The sequence below is a fragment of the Loxodonta africana genome, chromosome 3, assembly GCF_030014295.1.
Source record: "Loxodonta africana isolate mLoxAfr1 chromosome 3, mLoxAfr1.hap2, whole genome shotgun sequence".
Taxonomy (NCBI): domain Eukaryota; kingdom Metazoa; phylum Chordata; class Mammalia; order Proboscidea; family Elephantidae; genus Loxodonta; species Loxodonta africana.
In genome coordinates this window covers 78,003,576-78,029,888 of record NC_087344.1, presented here as the reverse complement: position 1 = coordinate 78,029,888, position 26,313 = coordinate 78,003,576, and the positions used below count along the sequence as shown (strand labels likewise).

The window sequence follows — 26,313 nt, the reverse complement described above, 5'->3', positions numbered from 1 at the left end:
TAGCAGGGGCGGCGGCCAGGTGTGGAGCCCGCAGGGCCTCCTCAGCCATCGTGAGGACTTGGGCTTTTACTCTCACAGATTCAGGGGCCCTTGCAGGGCTTTTAGCAGTGGAGAGATGGGGTCCATCCTGCATTTTAAAAAGATCATCTGGCTGCCAGGTTAGACAGAATACACTGAAAGGGACAAAGGTGGAAGCAGTTAGGAGGCTGGGACCATAATCTAGCGAGATGTGATGGTGGCTGGGAGCAGGGTGGTCACCGTGGAAATGGTGAAAAGAACCAGATCCTGAATCATTTTTGAAATTAGAGCCAAGAGAAAGCTTCAGAAGAGGGTGCAGGAGAAAGACAACATTGTGTTTCTACATCAGGAATCAGCTGACATCCCATCCTGCCCTCCTGGTCCAACCACAATGCTCACTTGCTTCCAGCCCTGACCACCCATTACACAGCCCATGCCTGGCCTCACCAATGACTGGTAAGGCATCTCCTCATGGCCCTGAGGCCTCTGGTTTTCTGTACCTGGTGGTCAGAGCTCCGGGCTCCACGTTTCCCAAGCCCCTTCCAGCTCCCTGTCCTTCCCTCCCCTCTCCCAGCCCAGATCCCTGACCCCACTGCCTGAGCACCCCTACCTAGGTTCTCGGCAACTAGGCCTGCAGAACGTACCTGCTGCCCTCTGCTGGAGCTGATCTCTGCCCGGTACCTGCCAGTTCCCCCTTCCAGGTGACCTTCCTGTTCCTCGTGGGCAGAGGCAGCTCGTAGAGATACTCCAGGAAGCTTTGAGTCTGATAGTTCTGGTCCTGCCTCTGCCACTTCCTACCTGTATGTCTTGGTCTGATGGCTTAAATTCTCTGGACCTCAGGCTTCTCATCTATGGAATGGGGACAATAATACCTACCTCTCAGGATTGTTGGGAGAATAAAGCACCGAGCACAATGCCAGACACCCAGTAGACACACCGTCCATGTCCCCTAAGGCACCACCTGAGCCTTGATGTCACATGCAGACACACACAGGAGCACACACCATGTTTAGGAAATTGTAACACCCTTCCAGGAATTCATCCCATATTTCAATCCCTCCATGGACTCTTTGACATTTGGCTCCTACCCACCTTGACTCTGGATAATAGCAGGTGTGTGATAGGGCCTGTTTGTGTTTACTGCCCTCTGGGTGAGAGCCCCCAAAAGCTGTGATCAAACCACTGAGGGAAAGTTAGGCAGCATGTAGGCAAAAATTTCAATTGTCATGTTTTATTTTAATGTTTGTTAGAAAAATATAACGAGTGTGTGAAACCTGCAATTGCATGACTGTGAGTCCTTATGGTGGAGCTGAAGTGGGGAGCCTGCCTCCACAGTCACCCACCTCGTGCCGACCCCGGAGCCGCAGGGGCATGCTCAGGCAGGCCTGCCTGTGGTGCCTCTGACCACCAGTCCCACCCTTCCGCCGTTTAGATGCTTGGAGAGAGCAGGAGATGCTGGTATGGATTCCTACACACGGACTGGCTGGAAGGCTCACCGCAGCCCTTTATGTAACTCCTGGAAAGATCACTTTCAGAGGGTTCTTGTTGTTGTTGTTAGCTGCCCTCAAGTTGGCTGCCGACTCTTGGCAACCCCATGCACAATGGGATTGGACTACTGTGATCCCTAAGGTTTTCATTGTTGATTTTCAAAGGGTTAGGCCATGACAGTGCTCAAAAGGGAGGGAGCAAATGATTGGAATTTGGGCATTCTGGTCAGCCATGATCTCTTGGAAAAATCACCAGGTCTGGAATCCAAGAGACCTGTGTTGGACCTTGGCTTTGCTCAACAGGCTGTGTAAATTGTGGCCAGCTGCTTAGCCCATCTGTGTAAGCCTCTCCTTAACCAGATGGTGTCAGTAACGATGCTGCCTCATACAGCTGAGGTGAGGATTAAATAAGACGACAGCCTGAACATGCAGCCCCGAGCAGCATGGAGCCAATCGGGATACATGGAGAGGAAACAGTGGAGTGCCTAGAAGGAAGCTGAAAATCTTCCTGCCTGGATAAAGGCACGACAGGGTGGGGCCAGGAAGGTGGGGCTCTGAAGCTGACCCACCTGGGTCTGAGTCCTAGATCTACCACCTGCTGGCTGTGTGACCTTAGGCACGTTTTTTAACCTCTCTGGGCCTCCTTTCTGTGTCTGCAAAGTGGGGAGTATAATAGCACAGGGTCATTCTGAGGACTAAATAAGTGAATCACGGCACGTCCAGCGCTCAGCACGGGCCAGCACACACACATGATCAACAGGACTTTGCTTGAGTGAATCCTGCAGATCCAATTTGGTGCTTCCTGGATGGCTTTGCACATGAGGCCACTAGGCAGGAGGGCCAGGAGGGCTCAGAAAGCATGTCCCAGGAAGTGGCATCTGAGCTGAGGTCTGAGGATGAGTGACAGTTAACAAAGGCGTGGCGAGGGGTAAGAAGGAGAATGGTTCAAGATGGAGGAAGTAGCAAGGGCCAGAGCGCTAGCACCTTGGAGGAATGGTGTGATGGTGAGGCTGGAGCAGGAAAGAAAGTGAGCAGATGGGTGGGGGGGGGGCAGCCAAAGAGGAGGCGGGGAGGTGGGAAGGCCAGGGAGGGCCTCTGGTCCTGTTATCTGCTGTCACGGGTCACAGGTATCAGTGGCATGTGAGGGAAGGACCTCTGTCCCCTTTCCATTAAATGAAAGAGGCCATATCCCTCATCGCAGCTCTGTGAGGGGAGGGGAGGAATTAATAAATGAAAATGGTTGTAAATTGTAAACACTTTGTGCAGTTTTGGCTATTTTTTAAATCCCCAAAGCCTGGTACTCATATAACTCCACCATATAGCTGCTCCTAAAATCTGGCTAAGAGCCTTTGCTGGCTCCCCAGTTCCCTCCAAAGTACCCCGTGGATGATCAAGCCTCAGACGACCCCTTCAGGCACTTCCCTCTGCCCAGCAAAACTGCTCCCTCTGTTCTTCCCATGCTTTTCTGCCTCTGTGCTGTGTTGGTGCTGCTCCTCCACCTGGAGGGCCCCTCTCCCTCTCCAAATACCTACACAGTCAACCTGTCTTCAAAGCCCAGGTCAGGCGCCCCATTCCGTGGAGCTTCCCTGACCTTTCCCCACCCTGCCACCGCCACCTGCTAGATGTCATCTCCCCTTCTAAACTCCCTGCGCACACCCCCCCGCCCCCGCCAAAAAAAAAAGCCCAGTTGCCATTGAGTTGACTCCATCTGAGTGGGCTTGAATCTCTAACCTTTCAGTTAGCAGCTGAGCACGTTTACTCTTTGTACCACCCATGGACTCTTCCAAACCCTGGAACCCATCGTTATACCTTATCTTGACATTTATCATTTTCTATTTGGTTCAGACAAATGGCTGCTTCCCCTGATGGCCAGCTTTAGACCCGACAGGCAGGGAAAATAGGTTTTGTGAAATCCTATGTGGTTTAAAACGTGTAGCTTTGTAAGGTTAAAAATGTAGACAGCAAGCCTGGTCAGAGTGATCTTTGGCGTGACATGGTGCCACTTACTAGCTGTGTGGCTTGGGACAAGTCACTGTGCCTCTCTGAACTCAGTTTCTCCGTCTATGGAATAGGGATAAATATCTCTACTTCACAGCATTGTTGTGAAAGTTCTGGAAGCTCACAGACACTTCAGTGTCTGCCACTACTCTCAGCAGAGAGTAGATCTGCAATAAATGTTAGCAGGGCCTGCTGTCTTTCAGCCATTTAGACGTGAGTTTGTGTCTCATCTGGCCTTAATTCTGGCCACAGGGTCGCCTTCTTGCTGCTGATTGCGCTGAAAGACAGTCTACACGCTTTAAATAGCGTTTATAAGTGACACTTCAGCCAGCCAGGACCAGTGCTGTTGGAGGGTTGCCCAGGGGCTTTCTGGAGACACTGTGTGTTGACTAAGTTCTTTACTGGGCACCAGGCCAGATGCAGAGACGTGTGTGGGGAGGCAACTGGTCATTTGCAGCAAGATCCCACCCAGTCACATCAGCCCGGCATTAATACCCAGGAGTCTCAGGCTGTAGTCCGGGCTCTGCTGGTGATGGTCATGCGGCCTTAGGCCAGGCATTTACCCTCCCTGGGCTTCCTCCTCCTTGTCGGCCCCATGAGGCTGGCAGCTTCAGAGGGTGAGCACAGGCCCGCCAATGCCCGGGGTCTCCTCACTTAAAAACGTTTTTGGTGTGTCTCTTCTGAGACTGTAGCCAGACCCTCTTGAGAGCTGCTTCTGTTTTGTCTCTATAAACCTTCTTTATCAGCTCTCAGCCTGCTGAGAAGAGTACTTCTCACATTTCTCTGCCCTGAATTTACTACTTTCAAGCCCTGAGAGGCGCCTGGTCCTAGCACAAGGACTGGCGGAGGGACAAAGCTCTGCTCTCGCCCTCTATTTGAAGGGTACCTCAGCCCTTCCTTCTCCTCCCACACTCACGAGGTAGCTCAGGCAACTGACTTAGCCCCTGGTGACAACCCGATTGAGGTACAACATGTGCCCCTGGACTGAGTCTTGCTGCCCACCCTCCACCCCGTCTGCAGTAACTGCAGCCATTGTTTATTGAGGGCCTACTGTGCTCTGGAAACCCTGGCGGTGTAGTGGTTAAGTGCTACAGCTGCTAGCCAAAGGGTCAGCAGTTCGAATCTGCCAGGTGCTCCTTGGAAACTCTATGGGGCAGTTCTACTCTGGCCTATATGGTCGCTATGAGTCAGAATTGACTCGACGGCACTGGGTTGGTTGGTGTTGGTTACTGTGCTCCTGGTACAGACTAGGCACTTTACAAATATAATTTCTAATCCTCAGCACCCCCTGCTAAGTAGTATATATATGTATATACATGTTAGTGTGTATAGGTATACCCATTCTACAGATGACAGTTGAGGCTCAGAGAGGTGAAGGCACTTGCTCGTGGTTGTTCAGGGAGGAAGAAGCAGAGCTGGGAACTGAACTCAGCCCCATTTGGCTGCAAAACGTGTGTTCTTTCCATCATACCACACTGCCACTAACTAGGGTGCCCTATTTTCTGCTTCCTCTGACTCCCAGACAGCCACCTGCGTAGCAAGCCCCTGATGGGACCCTGTTCCCACCACTCCATGTGCCCAGGGCCAGGTGTGGACCCCAGTGTATGCTTGTGGATGAAGACGATGAAGATGATGCTGACGGTGGTGCTTCCCTGGGTGGTGCTTTCATGGCGAGGGAGGGGGTTTGCAGCAGGGAGACTTCCCCTCTCCTTTCCTGCTCTCTTTCCATGCTCTGAAGCAAATTCCTGCCGCCAGCAACATCAGGTCCAGCCATGACAGCCAGAAGGATGTTAATCCAGAGGGGAGTGGTGAGGGATTGGTGTCCTTTTGCTGTTTACTGGCTGTGTGTCCTCAGGCAAGTTACCTAAGCTTTCTGAGCCTCAGTTTCCTCATCTGAAAAAGAGAAATGACATTACCCACCTCAGTGATTTGTAGGAAGGAATCAGTGTTATCCTGTAATTAGGAAGATGCTTTGTATAAGCTAAAGCACCACAGGTGTTCAGATTATATTGTTGTTGCCACTGCTGCTACCCACTAGGGTGCAAGATCAGCACTTCCCAAGCCTACCTCGGTCTGGCTGCAGATGGGCACCAGGGAGAAAGAGGTGTGGGGCAAGGCCCCACCAGTGGCCACCTCAGCATAGTGGTCTTTCGGATCTTGGGGAGAAAAGCATCCTCTCAGACTGATGGGAGGTGGGGTCAGAGGCACTTCTCAGAGGAGAAAGCTTGTCTGGGTCTTGAGAAATGGAGTAGGGGAATGGTGTTCATTGCAGAGGCAGCAGTATGTGCCCAGACTTGATACCAAGAGGTAACACAATGTGAGAAAAAGCAGTGAATGAGAATTCAGGAGGCCCTGAGCTCCAGTTCTGGCTCGACTTCCCAACCAGGCTTTGTAACCCTCTGAAAGGCCCTGTATGCGTCACCTGACTCAACTCTGCCAAGTTTCTTTATGTGCAAAATAAAGAGGACTGGACCCCGTTCAGCTCCTCCGTGATAGCTAGAAAAGACCCATTTCCGCAGATGCGGAACCTAAGGACTTAAGAGTCCTGAAAGGAGCGCTGTCTTTGGAGGACTGTCGTGTGGAAGAGGAGTTGGACTAGCTAGAACTCAGACTGTGGGTAGAAGGACAGGTTGGTATTTCAGCTTAAGAGCAGGAGAGCTGCCCAGAGGCAGCAAGATCTGCCTGGGAAACCCTGAGTCCCCCAGGGCTGAGTGCTCATATGGGAGAGTGTGGGTGAGATTCGCCTGAAAACGACCAAATCAGAGAATGCACAAGGCCCCTCCCACCCTGTCGTCTGAGGTTTTAAAGACCTTCCAGCATGCATGTTCTGAAACAGTAATTTTCAAATTGTTTTTAAATTCACAGAACTCTTTTTTACAAACTTAGGCTTACATGGACACCCACTCTGAAGAACAGCTCAATACAGAGCCGCCATGGTTCGGTCCTGAATGGCGCAAATGGTTTGTGCTCAACTACTAACCGAAAGGTTTCTGGTTCGAATCCACCCAGTGGTGTTGCAGAAGAAAAGCCTGGTCTTACTTCTGTAAGGTTACAGCCACTGAAAACCCTATGAACACAGTTCTACTCTGAAACACGTGGGGTACCATGAGTCAGAATCAACTCAGTGGCAACGGGATTGGTTTGGTTTGGGTATGGTTGGGGGAGGAGGGGGTCCAGCACCCCACTGCCCAGCCTCCACCTCTCCACATATTCTGAGCACAGTTTGAAAGCCACTCTTGTACAGCCCTGTAGGCTCAGGGCTGCTGAAGGTTGGAGCTACTCCACATAATGTCCACATTTAAGCAGATCGCTTCTCTTTGGCAGTTTCACTTCTCTGAACATGAGGAGCCCAGCTTCTGGCTTCTGGCTTCCTGTCTCTTCCCCTAATTTCGCTGTCTGGCCAGAAACAGGGCCTGGGCTGCATCCTTCAGACCTGAGCTGGCATCAGCCCAGGCTTGGGCCTATTTGGTGGTTCTTGGATGTGTGCACTTGGTTGTTCAGAAGTCACTCCATAGCATCTCCACTTATCATCCCAAATTCTTTGGCATAAAAGTGCATCCTATTCTTAGAGTCATGCTGGGCATCAGACTCGTTAGCTGCTGCTGTCTTCCCAGAAGCTGATGCTGAGAGCGAACGTCTCCTAAAAAAACTCGCAGTAGTAAAATCAAGAAAATGGCACAGATGCCTGTGAAATGGGCAAGGGTTTGGCAGCGTAGTGGGAGTCCACCTGGAAGGTGTAAAAGGTGTCCTTGACCCGCTCTTCACCTGCTCTTTCCTGGCTCCTGTCTCTCCATCAGCCACCCTGAGCTCTGTCGCATGTATCCTCTTTCTTCCTGCCCTCACTTCTGCCCTGGCGTGGGCTGAGCATGGTTACAACACCCTCTCCCTGGCCCTCTGCTTCCCCACTTACGCCATCCTCCACACTGCACGCAGAGGGGGCTCACAAAACACACACCTGTGCAACCACAAAGACCCGGATGAAAAGGCATTTCTTCTATGAAAGCCACCTAGGACGCAACCCACTGATTCCTCTTGGGTCATCCAGAGCACTTTGTGCATTGTCTTTATTACCGTTTTTATTTCTTGTTTTATGGTCTCTTAAGTACCTATTATTCACCCTTGAGATCAAGGGTAGAGTCTGATTTGGCTTTGTGTTTCTGGCCCTGGCCCAGCCCCAGGCTCAGACCAGGCAGTTAGTATGTGTTGTTGAGTAAATACACAGGATACTGCTCACTGTTGGCATGGCTGCTTAAAATAGAGATTCAGCTGGTGAGCTCTGTGCCTGTGCTGTGGGATTACACCACCGCAGGCCTGTCCCTGGACAGTGCATTAAAGACCCCCGACCCCAGATGTTGTAACATGATGTAATTTCTCCAGAACCTTGGCAAAAGGAGAATCTGGTTGCACCCAGAACCCAGGGTGAACTTCCCAGTGACTGACACCTCAGCTCTCCCCAGTTTATTTTCCCCAAGGGCTGTGTTTCCTACTTTTTGGCAGCTCAGTATTTTTAGCAGATAGAGGGCTCAGTAGGCTGTGCCGCATAGAACTTGCTCCTCTTCTCACAGACATCCCTTCCTTTTTGAAGTTCCCTGAGACAGCGGCGTGTCACTGTGGCCAAGCCAGTCAGCTCTCTGTGGCTAGATCTCCCAGGGCACAGTGACCGCTGGGAGCTGACCCAAAGTCTCACTTCACAGGACACAGGTTGCCCAACAATGGGCTTTGGATTGACAGCATGTACGTTTCTGATGACATCTTCTTCTTGCTTTGCCTGACTAAACCCATGTCAGATTCCCTGGGTGGGGGGGTGGAGGGGGAGACGTATTTGACACCAAGATCATAATAAAATCATAAATTTGGCAAACCTTGAAAATATCCACCAGGCGATCATTGGAAACTCTATGAGGCGGTTCTAGCCTGTCCTATAGGGTCACTGTGAATCGGAATGGACTAGACGGTGATGGGTTTTGGTTTTAAAATATCTAAATTTAGAGGAGATACAAGAGTTTTGTGATAAAATATTAATTTGTTTATTATTTAATTTGTGTTAATTAAAGCTCCTAGGTAGTGCAAACAGTTTGTGCTATACCGCTAACCTGAAGGTTGCTGGTTCAAACCCACCCAGCAGTACCACGGAAGAAAAGCAGCGGCAATCTGCTTCAGTTAAGATTACAGCCCAAAAAACCCTATGGAGCAGTTTTACTCTGAAACACACGGGGTCGCAATGAGTCAAAATCAACTCAACAGAAACTAACGACAACATTTGATTGATAATTTCCAAATGTTAACAATACTATAAGGAAAAGTCAATAATATAAATGTAGAATATCCTTGTAGAATCTCAGATTTAAAAGATAACTTGGAGGCCGTGGAGTCTCTCCGCCCCCATTTAAGAGAAAAATGGTGCTTATGGAGAGAAAAATCATGCGCCTGAAAGTCAGATAGGCCCCCACTAGCTGCATGACCTTGGGGAAATTACTTCGAGGCACAATTTAGCTCTGGGTTGGATCCACCTCTCCTGCATTTTATTTGATTTGCACCGTTTCTTAAAACAGGTTGTGTCATATCTTAAAACCGCGAAGCAGTTAAGCACATAAACTTCGTAGTCAGGCAACCTGGGTTCAAACTTACTGGCTGTGTGACCTTGGGCAAGTGACTTAACCTCTCTGTGACTCCATTTTCTCATGTGTAAACAGGGATGAAAGAATCTCCATCTCATACACTGTTGTTCAGATTAAATGAAGTAATGCACATAGAATGTTTACAATAGTGCTTGGCACTTTTTTTTTTGGCACTTAGTAAAAGCAATGTAATAGTTTGCTAACATTACTAGTTTTAAAAGTCTGAATTTGTGGTTTTCTTGAAAAGCCAGAAGATCTGAAAACCCCACACAGTACTTGGCTGGAAGGGAGTAGCTGCTGCCCCCTCTGAGAGGGACTGTGCCCTGCCTTCCAGTTCACCACAGCCCCCACACTCCCCACCTCCTTGCACTGCCTCTGCCTTGCCCGGTCCCATTGCCACCACACCGCCCTCTAGGACCCTGAGCCTCCATTTCTTCCTTTGTCCTCAGGAATAAATATAGCCATTTCACAATGTTGTTACAGAGGTAAACGAGTTAATCCACATGAAGCACCTTCTACCGCCACGCTGCATCTATAATGGGCTCACAGTAATCATTCATTCCCTTCCTGCCACAGGGTACCCTAGTCTGTTCATCTAGCCTCTGGGTGACCAGTGTTAATGACGGGGAGCTCGCTACCTTAGACAGCATCATTATCCGGGACCAACTATCTCATCCATTGCCTTGTTGGAAATGCCATTTAATTTCAACCAAACCCCTTTGTCTGTAATCTTGAGTAGAGGGATGTACCATCTCCTTGGGAGCTCTGTGCCTAGTTCCTGTGTGCTTGATGGGATCTGTGGGGTTTTAGACATGCCTCAGAAGAACCTAGAGCCACAATCCAAGTTGCCTGAGCTGATTGCTTTGTCAGGCAGCTCTGGTAGCACCACCTGCAGGATTAGAGTACAGGGGAGGACATCACACTAGGTCATACTATGTCATGCTTAAGAGCACTGAAGTCAGACCTTGGCTCCAGACCCAGCCTTGCAACTTTCTAGCTGCCTTGTGACTTCAGGCAAGTCACTTTCTCAATTTCCTTCTTTATTGTTGTTATTGTTCGCTGCCATCAAGTCAGTCCCAACTCATGGCAACCCCATGTACAATGGCATGAAATAGTACCTGGTCCTGCACCATCCCCATGATTGGTTGCAGACTGGACCGTTGTGATCCATAGGGTTTTCAATGGCTGATTTTCAGAAGTAGATCACCAGGCGTTTCCTCCTAGTCCATCTTAGTCTGGAAGCTCTGTGAACCTGTTCAGCAACATAGCAACACACACCCTCCACTAACTTATGCGTGTTGGCTGCACATGAGAGGCATTGGCTGGGAATTGAACCCAGGCCTTCTGCATGGAAGGTGACCATTCTGCCAGTGAACCACTACTACCCCTGTTGTTGTTGTGTACTGTCGAGTTCATTCCAACTCGTAGTGACCCTATAGGACGAGTAGAACTGCCCCCATAGGGTGTCCAAGGCTGTAATCTCATGGAAGCAGATCATCACGTCTTTCTCCCGCTGAGTGGCTAGTGGGTTCGGACCAACAACCTTTTGGTTGGCAGCTGAGCGCTAAACTACTATGCCACCAGGACTCCTTCCACTGCCCCTAGTTCTTCTTTATTAAATGATAATGATAAGACCCTCTTCATCAATGGGTTATTAGAGGATCTTTTCCTTTTCCATTGAGTCCATTAGTCTAGGGCTGTAGCATAAGGAGGAAATCCTGGTGGTGTAGTGGTTAAGAGTTCAGCTGCTAACCAAAAGGTCGACAGTTCAAATCCAGCAGGTGCTCCTGTGGGGCAGTTCTGCTCTGTCCTATAGGGTCACTATGAGTCGGAATTGACTCAATGGCAGTGGGTTTGGTAGCATAAGGATGAAAACAGAGCTATCCAGGAGGAACCTGGCAGATGCACACCCTTCCTCACAGCCCCACTGTCTCCTGACCTGAGGCAGCAGGACCTACCAAGAGCTGCTTCCAGGTGGGAGCATGTCCCTTTGCTATGTGTCCTCAAGTAGGTCACTGCCCTGACCCTCAGGTACTCAAGCTGGCTGAGCTCAAGGTCTCTCCAGAGAAGACATCCTGGAATCCACAGAAACAGCTCTTCTTCTCTAATAACAAAACCTAAGGCTGTTTTCTAGACCGGATGACGCTCATGGGTTGTCGGGACAGCAGAAGACAGGCAGGCAGTGGGCTTGGAGAAATCTCTCCCTGTCCTGGGAGCTGTGAGTCTGCCTCAACCGAGATCTGTCAGTGGCTGGCACCCCAGGGAGGGCAGGGGGTTGGTCGTTTCTCCCCGTGGGTAAAGGACAGCCTGTGGCACAGGCCTCCAAAAGACAGCTTTGGAAGCAGGAGGTGGGGGGAGGAGTATAAATGGGGAGAGTAAGAGCAGGGCCAACAGATGCAGGACCATGCCCCTTGAGCCCCCACCACGACTTTCTGGTTTCCTGCACTGGCATTTTTCTGCAGCTGTCAACACCTGCTCGGTTCCGCCCCAAAGCTGGCAGCCTTTCAGGAAAGGCTGGGTAGAGAAAGATGTCGTTCCTGTTTGTCTGCAGCCTTACAGGCCCCTGAGAATCCTGAAGAAGGGTAGTGTTAATGAAACCTGGGTCAGCATCATCCCAGAGTATTTGTGCAGCACATCTATGCAGGGGCAGAGTGCTGAGAGGGAAGGTCCCTGACTGGGTGGCTTTGGCCACATCTCTTAAGCTCTTTGGGCTTTGGTTCCCTTTTCTGTAAAATGGAAACAATGGTAAAAAGGTTGATGGGGTGTTGAATGATGCTGGGTGTCTTTCCCAGGGAGGGTAAGTGACTTGCCCAAGGTCAGCCAGCAATTTAGAGCAGGAGCCAGGACTTGAACCCAGGCCTCCTACCAACCACTACCCTTGTAAGCAGAATAGTTCTTCTTAGAAAGTGATGAGTGTTCAGCGTTGGGGAAATATAATTGAAAACAAAATCTCACAACTCAGCAAACCTCTCCACAAAAGTAGAAAAGAAAGAAAACTATTTTATTATCGAATAAGCATTAAAACAGAATGTGATACATCACAGGCAATCCGTTAAAGAGATTGCAAAGAAGAAAGAAATCTGACCCATTACATAGCCAAGCAGACGCACTCCACTCCATACAAAACGTTCTGAAGATAAATAACTAGTCCGCAAGTAAGAGACCTTGACAGCACGATTTGTCATTTAATAAGAAAAAAAAAGAGTTGCTGTCAAGTCAACTTCAACTCATAGTGACCCTATGTGTGTCAGAATAGAACTGTGTTCCATAGGGTTTTCACTGGCTGATTTTTTAGAAGTAGATTGCCAGATCTTTCTTCCAAGGAGCATCTAGGTGGACTCAAACCTTCAACCTTTTGGTTAACAGCCAAGCATGTTAACCATTTGCACTACCCAGGGACTGCTTTTCACACAGTTCATCTCAAATCCACCTGCTAATCGGGGTGGCTATTTGTGTTTGCTAATTTCCTTTCCCATCTGTCATTTGTGGTACAGATGGCTTGCTTGTTGCTGTGCTACTGGAAGCTATACCACCGGTATTTCAAATACCAGCAGGGTCACCCCTGGTGGACAGGTTTCAGCAGAGCAACCAGACTAAGACAGACTAAGAAGGACCTGGTGGTCCACTTCTGAAAAAATTGGCCGGTGAAAACCTTATGAATAGCAGCGGAACATTTTCTGATATAGTGCCGGAAGGTGAGTCCCTCAGGTAGGAAGGCACTCAGAATACAACTGAGGAATAGCTGCCTCCTCAGAGTCACCCTTAATGAAGTGGATGGACTCAAGCTTTTGGGACTTCCGTTTGCTGATGTGGCATGACTCAAAATGAGAAGAAACAGCTATAAATACCCATTAATAATTGGAACGTGGAATGTACAAAGTATGAATCTAGGAATATTAGTTGTTAAAAATGAAATGGAATGCTTGAAAGTCAGTATCCTACACATTAGTGAGCTGATATATTAGTTGTGGGATGACATCAAGGACACCATACATGAAGAAAGCAAGAAGTCATTAAAAAGGAAGGAAAGAAAGAAAAGACCAAAATGGATGTCAGAAGAGACTCTGAAAGTTGCTCTTGAATGTGGAGTAGCTAAAGCAAATGGAAGAAATGATGAAGTTAAAGAGCTGAACAGAAGATTTCAAAGGGTGGCTCAAGAAGACAAACTAAAGTATTATAATGAAATGTGCAAAGACCTGGAAATAGAAAATCAAAAGAGAAGAATATGCTTCGCATTTCTCAAGCTGAAAGAACTAAAGAACAAATGCAAGCCCCTAGTTGAAATATTGAAGGATTCTATGGGGAAAATATTGAATGATGCACGAAGCATCAAAAGAAGACAGAAGGAATACAGAGTCACTGTACCAAAAAGAATTGGTCAAAGTTCAGCCAATTCAGGAGGTAGCTATGTGATCAAGAACCAATGGCGCTGAAGGAAAAAGTCCAAGCTGCACTGAAGGCGTTGGCAAAAAACAAGGCTCCAGGAATTGACGGAATACCAGCTGAGATTTTTCAACAAACAGACGCAGCACTGGAGGAGGTCCTCACTCATCTATGCCAAGAAATTTGGAAGACAGCTACCTGGCCAACTGACTGGAAAAGATCCATATTTGTACCCATTCCAAAGAAAGGTGATCCAACCAAACCCAGTAAACCTACAGCCGTTGAGTCGATCCATAGCGATCCTATAGAACAGAGTAGAACTTCCCCATAGAGTTTCCAAGGAGTGCCTGGTGGATTTGAACTGCTGACCTCTTGGTTAGCAGCCATAGTACTTAACCACTATGCCAACAGAATGTGGAAATTATGGAACAATATCATTAATACCACACACAAGTAAAATTATGCTGAAGATTATTCAAAAAAACATTGCAGCAGTACATCAACAGGGAACTGCCAGAAATTCATGCTGGATTCAGAAGAGGACATGGAACAAGGAGTATCATTGCTGATGTCAGATGGATCTTGGCTGAAAGCAGAGAATACCAGAAAGAAGTTTACCTATGTTTTATTGACATGCAAAGACATTCAGCTATGTGGATCATAACAAATTATGGATAACATTGCAAAGAATGGGAATTCCAGTGCACTTAATTGTGCTCATGAGGAACTTGCACTTAGACCAAGAGGCAGTCATTCAAACAGAACAAGAGGATACTGTATGGTTTAAAGTCGGGAAAGGTGTGTGTCAGTGTCGTATCTTTTCACATATTATTCAATCCGTATGCTGAGCAAATAATCTGAGAGGCTGGACTATACGAAGAAGAACAGGGCATCAGGATTGAAGGAAGACTCATTAACAGCCTGAGATATGTAGACGACACAATCCTGCTCGCTGAAAGTGAAGAGGGCTTGAAGCACTTACTGACGAAGATCAAAGACTACAGCCTTCTGTATGGATTGCACCTCAACGTAAAGAAAACAAAAATCCTCACAGCTGGACTAATAAAGCAACGTCTTGATAAAGGGAGAAAATACTGAAGTTGCCAGGGATTTCATTTTACTTGGGTCCACAATCAGTGCTCATGGAAGCAGCAGTCAAGAAATCAAACAACATATTGCATTGGGCAAATCTGCTGCAAAAAGACCTCTTTACAGAGTTGAAAAGCAAAGAGAACTAAAGTGGATCTGACCCAAGCTATGATATTTATATCATCACCCCCTATGCATGGAAAATGTGGACAGTGAATAAGGAAGACCAAAGAAGAGCCAATGCTTTTGAATTATGGTATTGGCAAAGAATATTGAATATACTATGGACTGCTGGAAGAACACACAAGTCTATCTTGGAAGAAGTACAGCCTGAGTGCTCCTTGGAAGCACATACTTTGGACATGTTATCAGGAGGGACTAGTCCCTGGAGAAGGACATCATGCTTGGTAAGGTAGAGGGTCTACGAAAAAGAGGAAGACCCTCAACGAGATGGACTAACACAGTGGCTAAAACAATGGGCTCAAACATAGCAATGATTGTGAGGATGGTGCAGAACTGGGCGGTGTTTCCTTCTGTTGTCCATAGGGTCGGCTATGAGTCAGAACTGACTGGACAGCACATAACAATGACAACAATTGCCTTTATCGAAAGGAATAGTAAACTACTCATTTCTCTCTGACAGGTAGGTAATTATAATTTGGAACTAGACACCTAATTTAAATCTCCACGGAGATAGGAACACTACTTCCTTCATGTTTACATTTCAAAGAGATGGCTCCTAGGTTCTTGAGAAAGCATTCCTGGGTTGTAACTGCAGCAGAAGGCTTATTTAGCTTTTAGGGTTTACAAACCTCTCAAAGGGGCAGAGAAAGAATTTACAATTACAAGTTTTCTAAGAGGAGGGAGTGGCCTTTTTTACACCAGGAAAAATTCATTTTTCCGTTTTCAGCATATATCTCCCCTTACATCAGACAGGGTTATGCAGGACTGGCACAATGTGGTTCATTGGTAGAATGTTCTTGTTTCACGGGGGAAGACCCTGTTCAGTTCCCAGCCTATGTACCTCATGAGCAGCCATCACTAGTCTGTTGGTGGAGGCTTTCATGTTGCTATGATGCTGAACAGGTTTCAGTGGAGCTTACAGACTAGGATGGACTAGGAAGAAAAGCCTGGTGATCTCAGAAATCAGTCAGCGAAAACCCCATCCATGGATCACAACAGTCTGAGTGGCAACTGATCATGGAAATGACACAGGTCCAGGCAGTGTTTAGTTCCATTGTGCACAGGGTTGCCATGAGTCAGAGACCAACTTGATGGCAGCTAACAATAATCCAGAGCCCAGAGCATCAGGTTCAGCTTGTGCTCAGGAACTCAGAGAGTGGGAAAATCCAGGCTGAAAGAGTCTGATTTTAGTGTCCGGCTGTGATGTCTGGCTGGGGGCTCTCAACTGCAAGGAGGATACAGACCCCAGAAGGGAAGTTTTGGTTTCTGAGTGTGCAACCAGTGGCTATTGACTGAGCACTTGCTGAGTATCAGACACTGTGCTGCCCCTGAGAATGCAGCAGCGAATAAGGTAGACATGGTCCCTGCCCTCATGGAGATATTAGGGACTATGCTTGTAAAAAGGCCACTGTAATGCACATAGCATGACAAGTGCTGTGAAGGAGTGGGGAGCCTCCGCAGGCCCAGAAGAGTGGTGCAGGAAGGACTGGAGAAGCTGGACAGAAGAGAGGCTAGTCTGGGGCTGGGGAGGAGGTAAGACACTTGGCAGGGACTCTGAGGAACCGTGAGGTCTGGTACAGTTGGAGGGGAGTGCAGTGGGGGTTGGGGGTTGGTAAGAATTGGTTCAACAAGAGCTGGAGAGGTAAACAGAGCAGATGGTGCCTGAGGCTTCTGGGCCTCGAAGTGGTAGGGCTTTATTCTGAGATCACGGGAGGAGCATTGAATGGGGCTCCTTGGGCTGGGAGGACGTGGCAGGGCCACACCTATTTTCAGAGTGCTCCATCTGGCTGCTTGGTGAAGGAAGGATGCAGTGTGGTAGGAGAGAGGCTGGTGGCCTGGCAAGTGGGGAGAGGGGTACGGACATGTTTGGAACATGTTTTGGATGTAGCATTGACAGGTTGTGGTGATGGATTGAATATGGAGAGTGGAGAAAATGGAGTCACCAAGAATCATGGCCAAGTAGCTGGCTTGGCCAACCACGGGGACGTGGTGCCACTTACTGAGATGAGGACCCAGGAGAGGTGCTGTGGGGAACATGGTGAGTGGCTGTTGCCACATGAGGTGTGAGGTGCCTAAAGATCACCAGCGGGTTGCTGAGTGGGCACAGCAAAGAGACTGGAGCTGGTGGCGGAGAGGTAAGGGGGGCGCCATCCATGTCTAGGTGGAGAGTCAGGCCGCATGCAGAGAGGAGCTCACTTTGGGGAAGGTGGGAGGTGAGAAGGTATAGGCTGGAGGCTTGGGGCACACCAACATATAAAGGGAGACTGAGGAGGAGGGACTTCAGAGAGAAGGGGATCATGCAAGTTAAGCAAGTGCTTCGGGAAGGTGGTATGTGGACTTCTGGTGAGAGGGGAGACGGGAAACGGGAGAATGTCCTCTGGGTTTAGCAGCGTGTGACCTTGGCAAGAACAGTCTGCAAAGAGGTAGACAGCGAATGTAACAGCTCTTTGGGCTGTGAAGGGAAGCAGAGAGAGCAGTCGCTGGAGTGGAACTGGGGTCAAGAGAGGCTTTTTGGTTGGGTGGTTTGTGTGGGAGAGAACCGAGGTAGGTCTGTGGGGATGGGGAGGTGAGAAGAAGGAGGCAACGAGGCCCTTGAGAAACTGCTGGGGAGGGTAGCTAATACATGGGGTCTCTGTGCAGGCAAGAGGGACTGGGTCCTGAGCTCAGGTGGTGGGGTTGGCCTTTGGTAGGAGGAGAGTCCAGTTCACACTAAAGGACAGCTGCCACATGCCTGTCCCTGAGCTGGGCCCTGTGAGAACCCCAGAGCTGTACAAGCCCCAGTCCTGGCCTTCAAGAAGCAGAGAAGTCACAAGCTCAAGGTCATTCAGCCAGGACTGCCATCTTCAAAGTCCTGCGGCCCTTCAGTGGCCATCCTCATCAAGGTCTCCATGACATTAGACTGTGTTGGACTACTTTCATCTTCGCTTCCAAACCACAGCTCTTCTATTACTTCTCTGACCTTCCCTCTGACTTCTCCCCCTGGCGGCAGTTTTTTTTGTGTGTTTGTTTGTTTTTTTGGTGCAATTTTTTTCTGCCATCGTTACATTTTGGTACTTCCCAGGCCTCTGGTCCCCTTTCATTTTATGTACTCTCTTGAGCAGTCATCTTACTCCTTACAAATCTACAGCTCCTGTCCTGAGTCCCAGAATTTCAACTGTACCACACATTTCTTCCTGTCTATTTCATGGGCATCTCACACTCAGCAGCTGAAAACCAGAGTCCAACATAGTTTCCATCCAAGCCTGAGAATGGAACCACTTGAGTGAGCCAAGTTGAAAATGTTGGGTCTTTTTCCTCCCTCATTCTGACCCTCACACCTACCTATATGGCTGCCAAGGCCTGTGGATTCTATGCCCAGAAGGCTCCAGAATCCCTGTCCTAGAACGTGCATGTAGTGCCTGGACTACTCTCTCCTCCTCCAAACCATTCCCTACAATGCCAGTGAGGTATCCTCTCTTACGTTTATCTTTAAGGCAACTTTGATCAAATCTAAACTTTTTAGCATGATATTCAAAGCCAATGGCTGTCCAGCCTGTCCTGCCTGTCCAGCCTCATCTCGTCTCATTCGCTAGACACTCCAGGCCTTCTAACACCTCCTGCCTTTGCCCCTGGGTTCCCTGGCCTGAAGCCCTCCCTTGTTCTTCCCAGAAGGCTGTGCATGACTTCCAAGGGGGTGACAAAGTATTGTATGTAGTTGTGTATATGGCCCCCCAGTCATGGCACCGCCCTTGAAGACTCAAACAGAATCCTCTCTCTCTCTTTGTATGTTTTTGTTGTTAGTTGCCATTGAGTTAATACTGACTAATGGCGACCTTATGTACAGCAGAATGAAACATTGCCCAGTCCTGCATCATCTTTACAACTGCTGGCATGTTTGAGTCTCTCATTGGGCTACTGTGCCAGTCCGTCTTGCAGAGGCTCTCCCATATCTTCGCTGGCCCTCCAAACATAATGTCCTCCTCTAGCAATTGATTCCTTCTGATGACGTGTCCAAAGCGAGCAAATCAGATAATGTTCTGTTGCTATCTGTATGTTTCCATTGGCTAATTTTCAAAAGTAGATTGCCAGAACTTTCTTTGTAGTCTGGAAGATATGCTGAAACCCATGTCCACCATGGGTGACCCTGCTGGTATTTGAATTACCAACGGCATAGCTTCCAGCATCACAGCAACATGCTAGCCACCACAGTACAGCAAACTGATAGACAGGTTGTATATCTAGTCATTGGAAAGGCCATCTGTCACCAAAGCTTGATATGGGGGAAGAAATGAAGTGATCCGAGAGCAGCCGAGATGGATAGACACCTGCTTCTAAGTTGGCCTAAGCGTAGAACCAGCCAAAACATGGTCACATCGTAGTGGCTGTAAGGCCTGTGTGGGAGTGACCCCACATCACCCAACACAGCAGCGGACATGGAGGGAAGGTGGATGCTAATGGACCCATTGTAGTTGGCGGTCGGAGTCAGGGGATCATGGACGCACTGAGCACAGCAAGGCTGAGTTGAGGCTGGTGTCCAGGTGGTGGCAGAGCCCCTGGTGCAAAGAGGAGACTGAGCCATTCTCACCCTGTCTTCTCCTTGCTGGGAAAGGGAGCCCCATCTCAGCCTGTCTTCATGGAAAGACTGAATCTCCCGTGGGACTTGAAGGACATGGGAATTAAAATCTGGGTGTTGGCAGCTGCATTAGGCCCAGGAAGCCTACTACATGATGATGAACAGCTGTCACTGGGGAGCAGACACCACATGTTTGGCCATAGGATGCCTTTTTTAGGACCAAAATTGAGTCCTTTCTCCCCAATACGCCCACCATGGCCTGCAGTGCCTCCCACTAAACACAAGATGGCGCTTAGCCCTAGGGCAGGTGAAATTTGGCCGACCTGACCTGAAGACCTCACATCTGAAATTGATTGGTCCAGTCAGGGCTTCTAAAAGTGAAGAAAAGGCGGTTTTAGATGCCATGAGTGGTGTTGGTTGGCTGTATCTGAGATGGCAAAACACAGGGGTATGTGTGTGTGTGTGTGTTGGTGATATTTCTGCCGCTGGGCAGAAATGCGTTGGCATCTTCCTCTCTGGTGTGCAGTGTAAGTGTGGGGCGTGGGCAGGACTCTGCTAGACATTGGAAGGCAGGTTCAGCAGGCTGAGAGGCCAGACCCTCCTCCAAAGCTCCTGTGTTGACAGACAGACCCCAAGGTGTGTAAGTGAGAAGGCTTTTTCTCCTGGAAGTATGCCAGGAGTTCCCCCTTAGCCCCGTCGCCTGCCACAGCTTTCCTCAGCCCCGCTGGAAACTTGAACGTGTGTAGCATTAGACAGATAAGACGGCTTTGATGATGATCCTATTGAGCCTTGTGGGACTCGTGGATATGGAAATAAGAGCATCCAAATTCAGGTCTAGAGAATATCAGTGGCCCTGAGGCCCAGCTGGTGGTCTGGCTGCCCTAGGCAGCTTCTGAAACATTTTGGCACTTCCTCCTGTGATCCAAAGTGATTCCTGAAGCTCCAGGCGTGTCGAGGTGGCTGTGAATCTGGGTCCTGAAGAACTCCCAGAGTGACTGGAGGTGGGGGTACAGGAGAGAGCTCAGGACTCCTAGAAATCATGGTGGTCCGTGTTGCTTCCCCTCACACAAGTGTCTGGGTGGCTTCCCCATAGACTATTTTAGCCTTTGTTGCCCCTAATGGAAAAGTGGACGGGCTTTGGGGCAGGTTTTGATCCCGGTTCTGTCACTTTCTGGCTGTGGGAGCTTGGGTGTGTCTCTCACACTCTCTCACCCTTGGGTTCCTGAGGGTCCTTGCCTCTCAGGCGATTGTGAGCTAACTCAGGTGAAACGCCTCACACAGAGTGAGCACTTGGTAAATGGTGGCTGCCAGCACTGTTGCTGTTATTTTTTTTAATCACAGGATTACTCAATTGGCCTAGGTGGTTGTTCTTGATGGGCAGATACTATAGCCTGGGCTGGCTCTGGAAAGGAGGCCATCTGGGGACCTGGGGCTTCTCCCTCCCCAGCAGGAAGTGCCAGTGTCTGGGTCATGGGTCAGGGCAGGCACAGGAGTCCACGGTCGACCCCCAGGACATCTTGGCCCACCCCACCTCTGGTTCTTTCTGGCTCCACGTCCTCTACTCCCAATGTCCGTAACCGGCTGGAGGAAGCTAGGAAACACGTACATCTTCTGAGGTGGGAACCCACCTCTTCTCCTCCTTTTTTTTTTTTTCCTTTACCATGACGCCTGTCGCTCATAGGTACAAATCAAACGAAGAGTATGTATATGTGCGAGGCCGCGGCCGAGGGAAATATGTTTGTGAGGAGTGTGGAATTCGCTGCAAGAAGCCCAGCATGCTGAAGAAACACATCCGCACCCACACTGACGTCCGGCCCTATGTGTGCAAGCACTGTCACTTTGCTTTTAAAACCAAAGGTAAGAGACAGTCGGCCGGGGCACCTGCCCCTGCCCAGTGCAGGGAGCTCCCCTCTGGGAGCCCCAGCACAGAGCTCAGGGGCCCAGGCCTCTTTGCCTGGGGCCCAGAGCACCTCACTTGCTCGGTTCCTGCCCCACTTGGCAACCAGTGGCAGAGCAGCTGGCTCCTCGGATTCCACACACGCACCCCCCCCAACAACTCTCCCTCCCTCACCCGGCACACTCCTGAGCACAGCCCCTGGTTTGGGATTTTCCCTCATCACCCCTTCCTTTGCATGTCTCCTAGCCGTTTAGCCACTGATCTGATGACCTCAGCATCCACACTTGTCACTGCCACTCTTGAGTCTGGAAATCCATTCCACCCTGAGCCACCCACCTAACACACGCATCGTCACTTCTCATGCCAGAGTCCACCCCTGCCTCCACCGTCTCAACACTCCCGTCATGTCCTGCTCCGCCCGGCTTCTCTGCGGCTCTCAGCACAGGGCCTGGCTCTCCCCTCCAGATATCAGGGTCAGGACAGGCTTTGGCAGTCACCTGTGACAGGAAGGAGGCCCAGCCATGGAGGGTATGTGCCCCAGAGAGTTATACGATAGGGGATGGTGGTGGCCTGGACTGCTGCAGCGTGGATGAAGGGGGAGGAGTCTGCTAAAGTTCTTAGATCACGCTCTACCTCTCTGCTGATTCCGTTGGCTGCTCCTGTAGGACAGGAAGGGAAGACATTGCAGCTTGCTTGAGGGCCTGAGCTCTTGGCGTCCTTGGTGGCTTCAGCCTCTTATGCTTTGCAGTTTCCTGGGTCATGAGTCAGGGACGATGGTCCTGCCTCCTCCTTTGAGCAAGTTGGGGGCCTCCACTCTGGCCTCCACAGGAGCTGTTTGGTCTCTCCGTGGATGGAAGTCAAAGGCAGACTTCATTCTTGCCACGTGTTGACCTTCATCCTGTTGGTAAAGCTGTTCTCAGAGAGAGGCCAGGTAGACACTCTGGAGAGGCACCAGTCCAGTCCTCCAGCCTTCCTCACTTCCTCCGTCCTCCTGCTGCCCAGCCCCTCCTACTCTCTCTGCCCAGATGTCAGGGGTGAATTGATCACAGCCTCTGGCTCAGTGTCCTTCTCTCTGATCATGTTCCCATGCCCGGTCTCCCTGACCCCTCACCCTCTTCTGTCCTCTCATCCTCAGGTTACACCCAAATTTTTCTCCCAAGGTTTTCACTGGAATGGAGGCACCTATCCTCCCATTTCCATTCCCTTAATCCTTTTCTTTCTTAGTGTCATATAAGCTGTATCCCATAGGGTGCCCAGCAAGATTTGGTGGGCCAGGAGCCCCCATACCTGTCCCATGGGTGAGTCAAAGGCATCCCAAACCCTGGAGCCCTGCCACCTCCAAGACAGCTTGGCCCAACGTGCATCAGCCCTGGAGGTGGACTCTACCCCATGCGTCCCCTCCAACCCCACTTCCCCTGACCTTAGGTGGCCAGATGGGACTTCGCAGGAGAGACAGGTGGGAATTATTGATTTATAATTTAAATAACAGTCATCGAGTCTGAAAGCTAGTAACCTCTTGTCCAAGCCCCCCACCCCCTGCCCCCCAAAGATGAGGAAAGTGAGTCCCAGAAAACAGAAGTACTTTAATGCTACCGCTGTAACTAGAGCCCAGGACAGCAACCTCATGGCCATCGCCCACATTGCCCTCCTCTCTGTGAGCAGCTCCCTGTCTTCTCTGGAGGGGATGGCAGAAGGCTCCAATCAGGTGGTCTCCAGAGTGCCCAGGACTGCAACCCCTGCTCCCAGGGCATGCCAGTGAGACTGTATTGTCCCATTCTCAGCAGGAGGAGCCCAGCCACTGAGCCTTCGAGCTCAGACAGACAGGCATGTGGGCGGGGGACCCTGTGGAGCACACCTGAGGCCCATCATGGAGGCCCAGGTGTCCACTGCCTGGGAGAGCCATCATCCCACCACAATGAGAACAAAAAAAACCCATCCTGGCTGAGTTTCTAACCTGAGCAGTCTCCTCCACTGGGGAGGCGGGAGGACACTCACTTCTATCCTCTTGCCCATTTTGCCAGGTCTGAGAGATGCCTGGGTCTCTAGCAGGAGCACCCTCCCAGGAGATTCCTTCACTGAAAGCCACACTGAGCCTCTCCTCAGTCCCTTCCCTGGGTCTCTGAGCCAGGACAGAGCCCTGGAAGGTCGAGCCCTGGAGGGTTGAGGTTGTGTAATCCCAGCAGAGGGCTGCAGACCATCTGCATTTCCCAGAGTGTGGAGCATCCCCATACCATCCTGAAGGCCAGTCCCCAAGGCTTTGCCGTCAACTAATACCAAGGAGTGTTCCGAGTGGTTTCTCAAATGTTCATGGGAGCTTCCGGAAGAAAAGACCTTCAAGACCCAAAGCAGTGAGGGAATCTGAAATGGTGGAATTTCAGACCGACTGGCAGAGGTGCAGGTTGGGGCAGAAGGCAGGTAGATGCAAAGAAGCTCCTCTTACCTGTCTCTGCCCACTGGGGAGTGAGGGAAGAAGCAGGACACAGGAGCTCCAAGGCTGTTTGTCTTCTTGAAGTGGTGTGTGGTGGGCCCCCTCAACCACCAGCTCAGATAACACAGACCACTCTTTTCTCACAGACTACCTGCCTCCTCCATCAGTCTGCCTGTATATCCTCCCTCCCCTCTTACTCTTGAGCAGGAGCCTAAGCCAGGCTGTGTGAGAACTGAGGCTGGGCCTGAGGGCTTTGGGCCAGGACTGACTGAGGCAGTCTGTGGGGCCCTCCTATCACCACCACCTGGCTGTACCCTGGCCTGGGCAGCCCTTCCTGTCTGTCTGTCTGCCTGTCTGTGTCTCTGTCTCTGTGTCAGATGTTGTGGCAGCAGCCCAGACCTCTGAGAACTAACTGAAAAGTGTCTCAGTGGGGCAGGACCAGGAATGCCTGCTGGGATGTCCCTGTGGAGGTCTGAGGGTCCTGTCCCCTCTTCTCAGATGGTTCCCAGAGGCCCGAGGGGTGGCTTTGCAGGGGAGAGTCCTTTTTGCTGATGGCCTCAGGCAAAAGGCTTCATGTCCACAGGCGGCAGGGTGGGAGAGGGGCAGTTGGCCAAAGCTACATGAGGCAGACAGAGTCATTGGCTGATCTCTTAAGTGGAGGTTCCATCTCTCTTCCACATTCGCAATCATTTTCCATCCATTTGCCTTTCCTCCTTCATTCCAGAACTGCTGGGCTTTTCGTGGGTGGCTGGGATGATGGTGAGAAGCTATGGACTCTGCCTAGCAAGCTGAATTTCTACCCCTTGCTGGGAAAGGGTGTCCAGTCTGCAAAGGATGCCTGCAGCCATTTGGTGCCCCTCCCTTATGTCACGGTGGAGGAAGCAGCCCCAGAGAGGGGAGGTCACGGAGGGAGCAAGGACTAACACCCAGGCTGCCCAACTCTTCCCTGGCAGCCTTCCAGGGTGGGGGCAGAGGGGACCAGGCTCCCTGGTGTCTTCTCCTGAGAGCCCCTGAGCCACCCTGAAAAGTAAAGCCCTTTCCATCACTAGCATCATCTTAGCATCTTTCTCCTCCACACCCAGCACAATGCGTTGCCAGAGTGATTGTCATGGAAGCCACATGGTATGGGAGGAAGGGAGGTACCATGTGGTGGGCGTCTGCTCTCTGCCGAGCACACTTTGTGGCTCCTCTACATGCATTACCTCATCAAGCCCCCTCAGGGCCCCACAAAGTAGGTATTATTTTACAAGTGCAGAAACCAGGGCTCAGAAGATTAAGAAACTTAACCGAGAGCTAACAACTAGCAAGCAGCAGAGCCCAAACTCAAGCCCAAGGCCATCCAGCTCCCAAACCATTCTCATCCCATTCTGCCACAGTATAGAGCAGAGAAGGTACCTGGAGTCTGAGGACCTGGTTCTAGATGGGGCTTTGCACTAACTGGCAGTGTGACTCAGGGCCAGTTGGTCCGCCATGTTGGTTAACGGGAGCCCTCCCATGGTATCCCGGCACCTGATTTTGTCTCATGTCATCAACAGAACCTGAACCCAGAGGTAAACCAGAGGCAGGGAAAAAGCTGGGCCTGATGGGGGTGGGATTAAATGGTCTGTGAGGTTCCTTCTGTGAAGAGCATTTTCCACACCTGGTCGTTGTGCACCCATCATGTGCTCAGCATCAAACTTGTTTGAATAAACATCTAAACATTCCAGGCAGAACGTGTACGATGAATGATGTAGTAACCAGAACAAGCAGTGTTCAGAGTCTTCTGTGACCTGGGGTGGTCAGGGGAGGCTGGGCTTGGTTCCAGAGCCTCAGGGGACAATTGTATCTCTGGTCCATGGAAAACCTCAGTTGCCAATTCCCGCCTCCTGACTGTCCTACTCAGGCTTCACCCATTCTGGATAATGAGGGCAGAGGTGTGCAGGGCTGAATAGGGACCTTTGGGAATGCCCTGGCCCCAAGATAACTCTGAAAGGTATGACCTTACTTCCCTATGGCCAGGAGTAGAGGATCCAGGTTTCTGTACAGTTGTAGCAGGAAAATCTGAGTTGAAAAGATTAGAGTCATGGATTAGGGCCAAGGGTAGGAATGAGGAAAGGATCCAGCTTCTCATCTATCCCTGCTGCCTGGACCTGCACACTTTGGGGAATCCCAGCTTAAGATTCCCCATTAGCCTCTCAGCTAAACCCTAAGGAATCCTTGAAATTCTTGAAATGGTTAGGAAACACTCTTGCCTCATCCACTAGCTCTCTACCTATTCACCCATTCATCCATCCTCTTGTTTATCCATTTCTCTCATCCTCTCATCTAATAATTTGTCTTCCTATCCATTTACCTTCCCATTATTTTTTCATTCATCCTCTGTGTCTCATTTGCCCTCTGGTCCTCCTATCCATCCATCCTTTCATCCATCTTCTCATTCTTTATCCTCCTGTCTGCTCTCCCATACATTTAAATATGCATGCACCAGTCAGCTGTTCTCCATTTCATCCAGTTCTTCTTTGTCTCATCTGTTTATTGACCCATTGTCCACTCATCCTTCCATTTATTTTTTCATCTACTCCTTATCTACCATCTGTCTATCCATTGTTTATCTACTCATCCAGTGTCCCATCCATCTGTCCATCTTCTTCCTGTTCTTCCTCCACTCCCTGTTTTCTCTC

At 50.0% G+C, this 26,313-nt stretch overlaps 1 protein-coding gene across 2 annotated transcripts in view; it reads left to right on the top strand.

Annotated features, from left to right (window-relative positions):
• The window catches only part of HIVEP3 (HIVEP zinc finger 3), a 69,480-nt gene that overhangs the window by 29,726 nt on the left and 13,441 nt on the right, over positions 1-26,313 (top strand). For both annotated transcript variants that reach the window (XM_023554594.2, XM_003415329.3), the window contains exon 3: positions 21,010-21,185. In XM_023554594.2, coding sequence (XP_023410362.2) covers positions 21,010-21,185 — 176 coding nt within the window. The remainder of the gene's footprint in view (positions 1-21,009; positions 21,186-26,313) is intronic.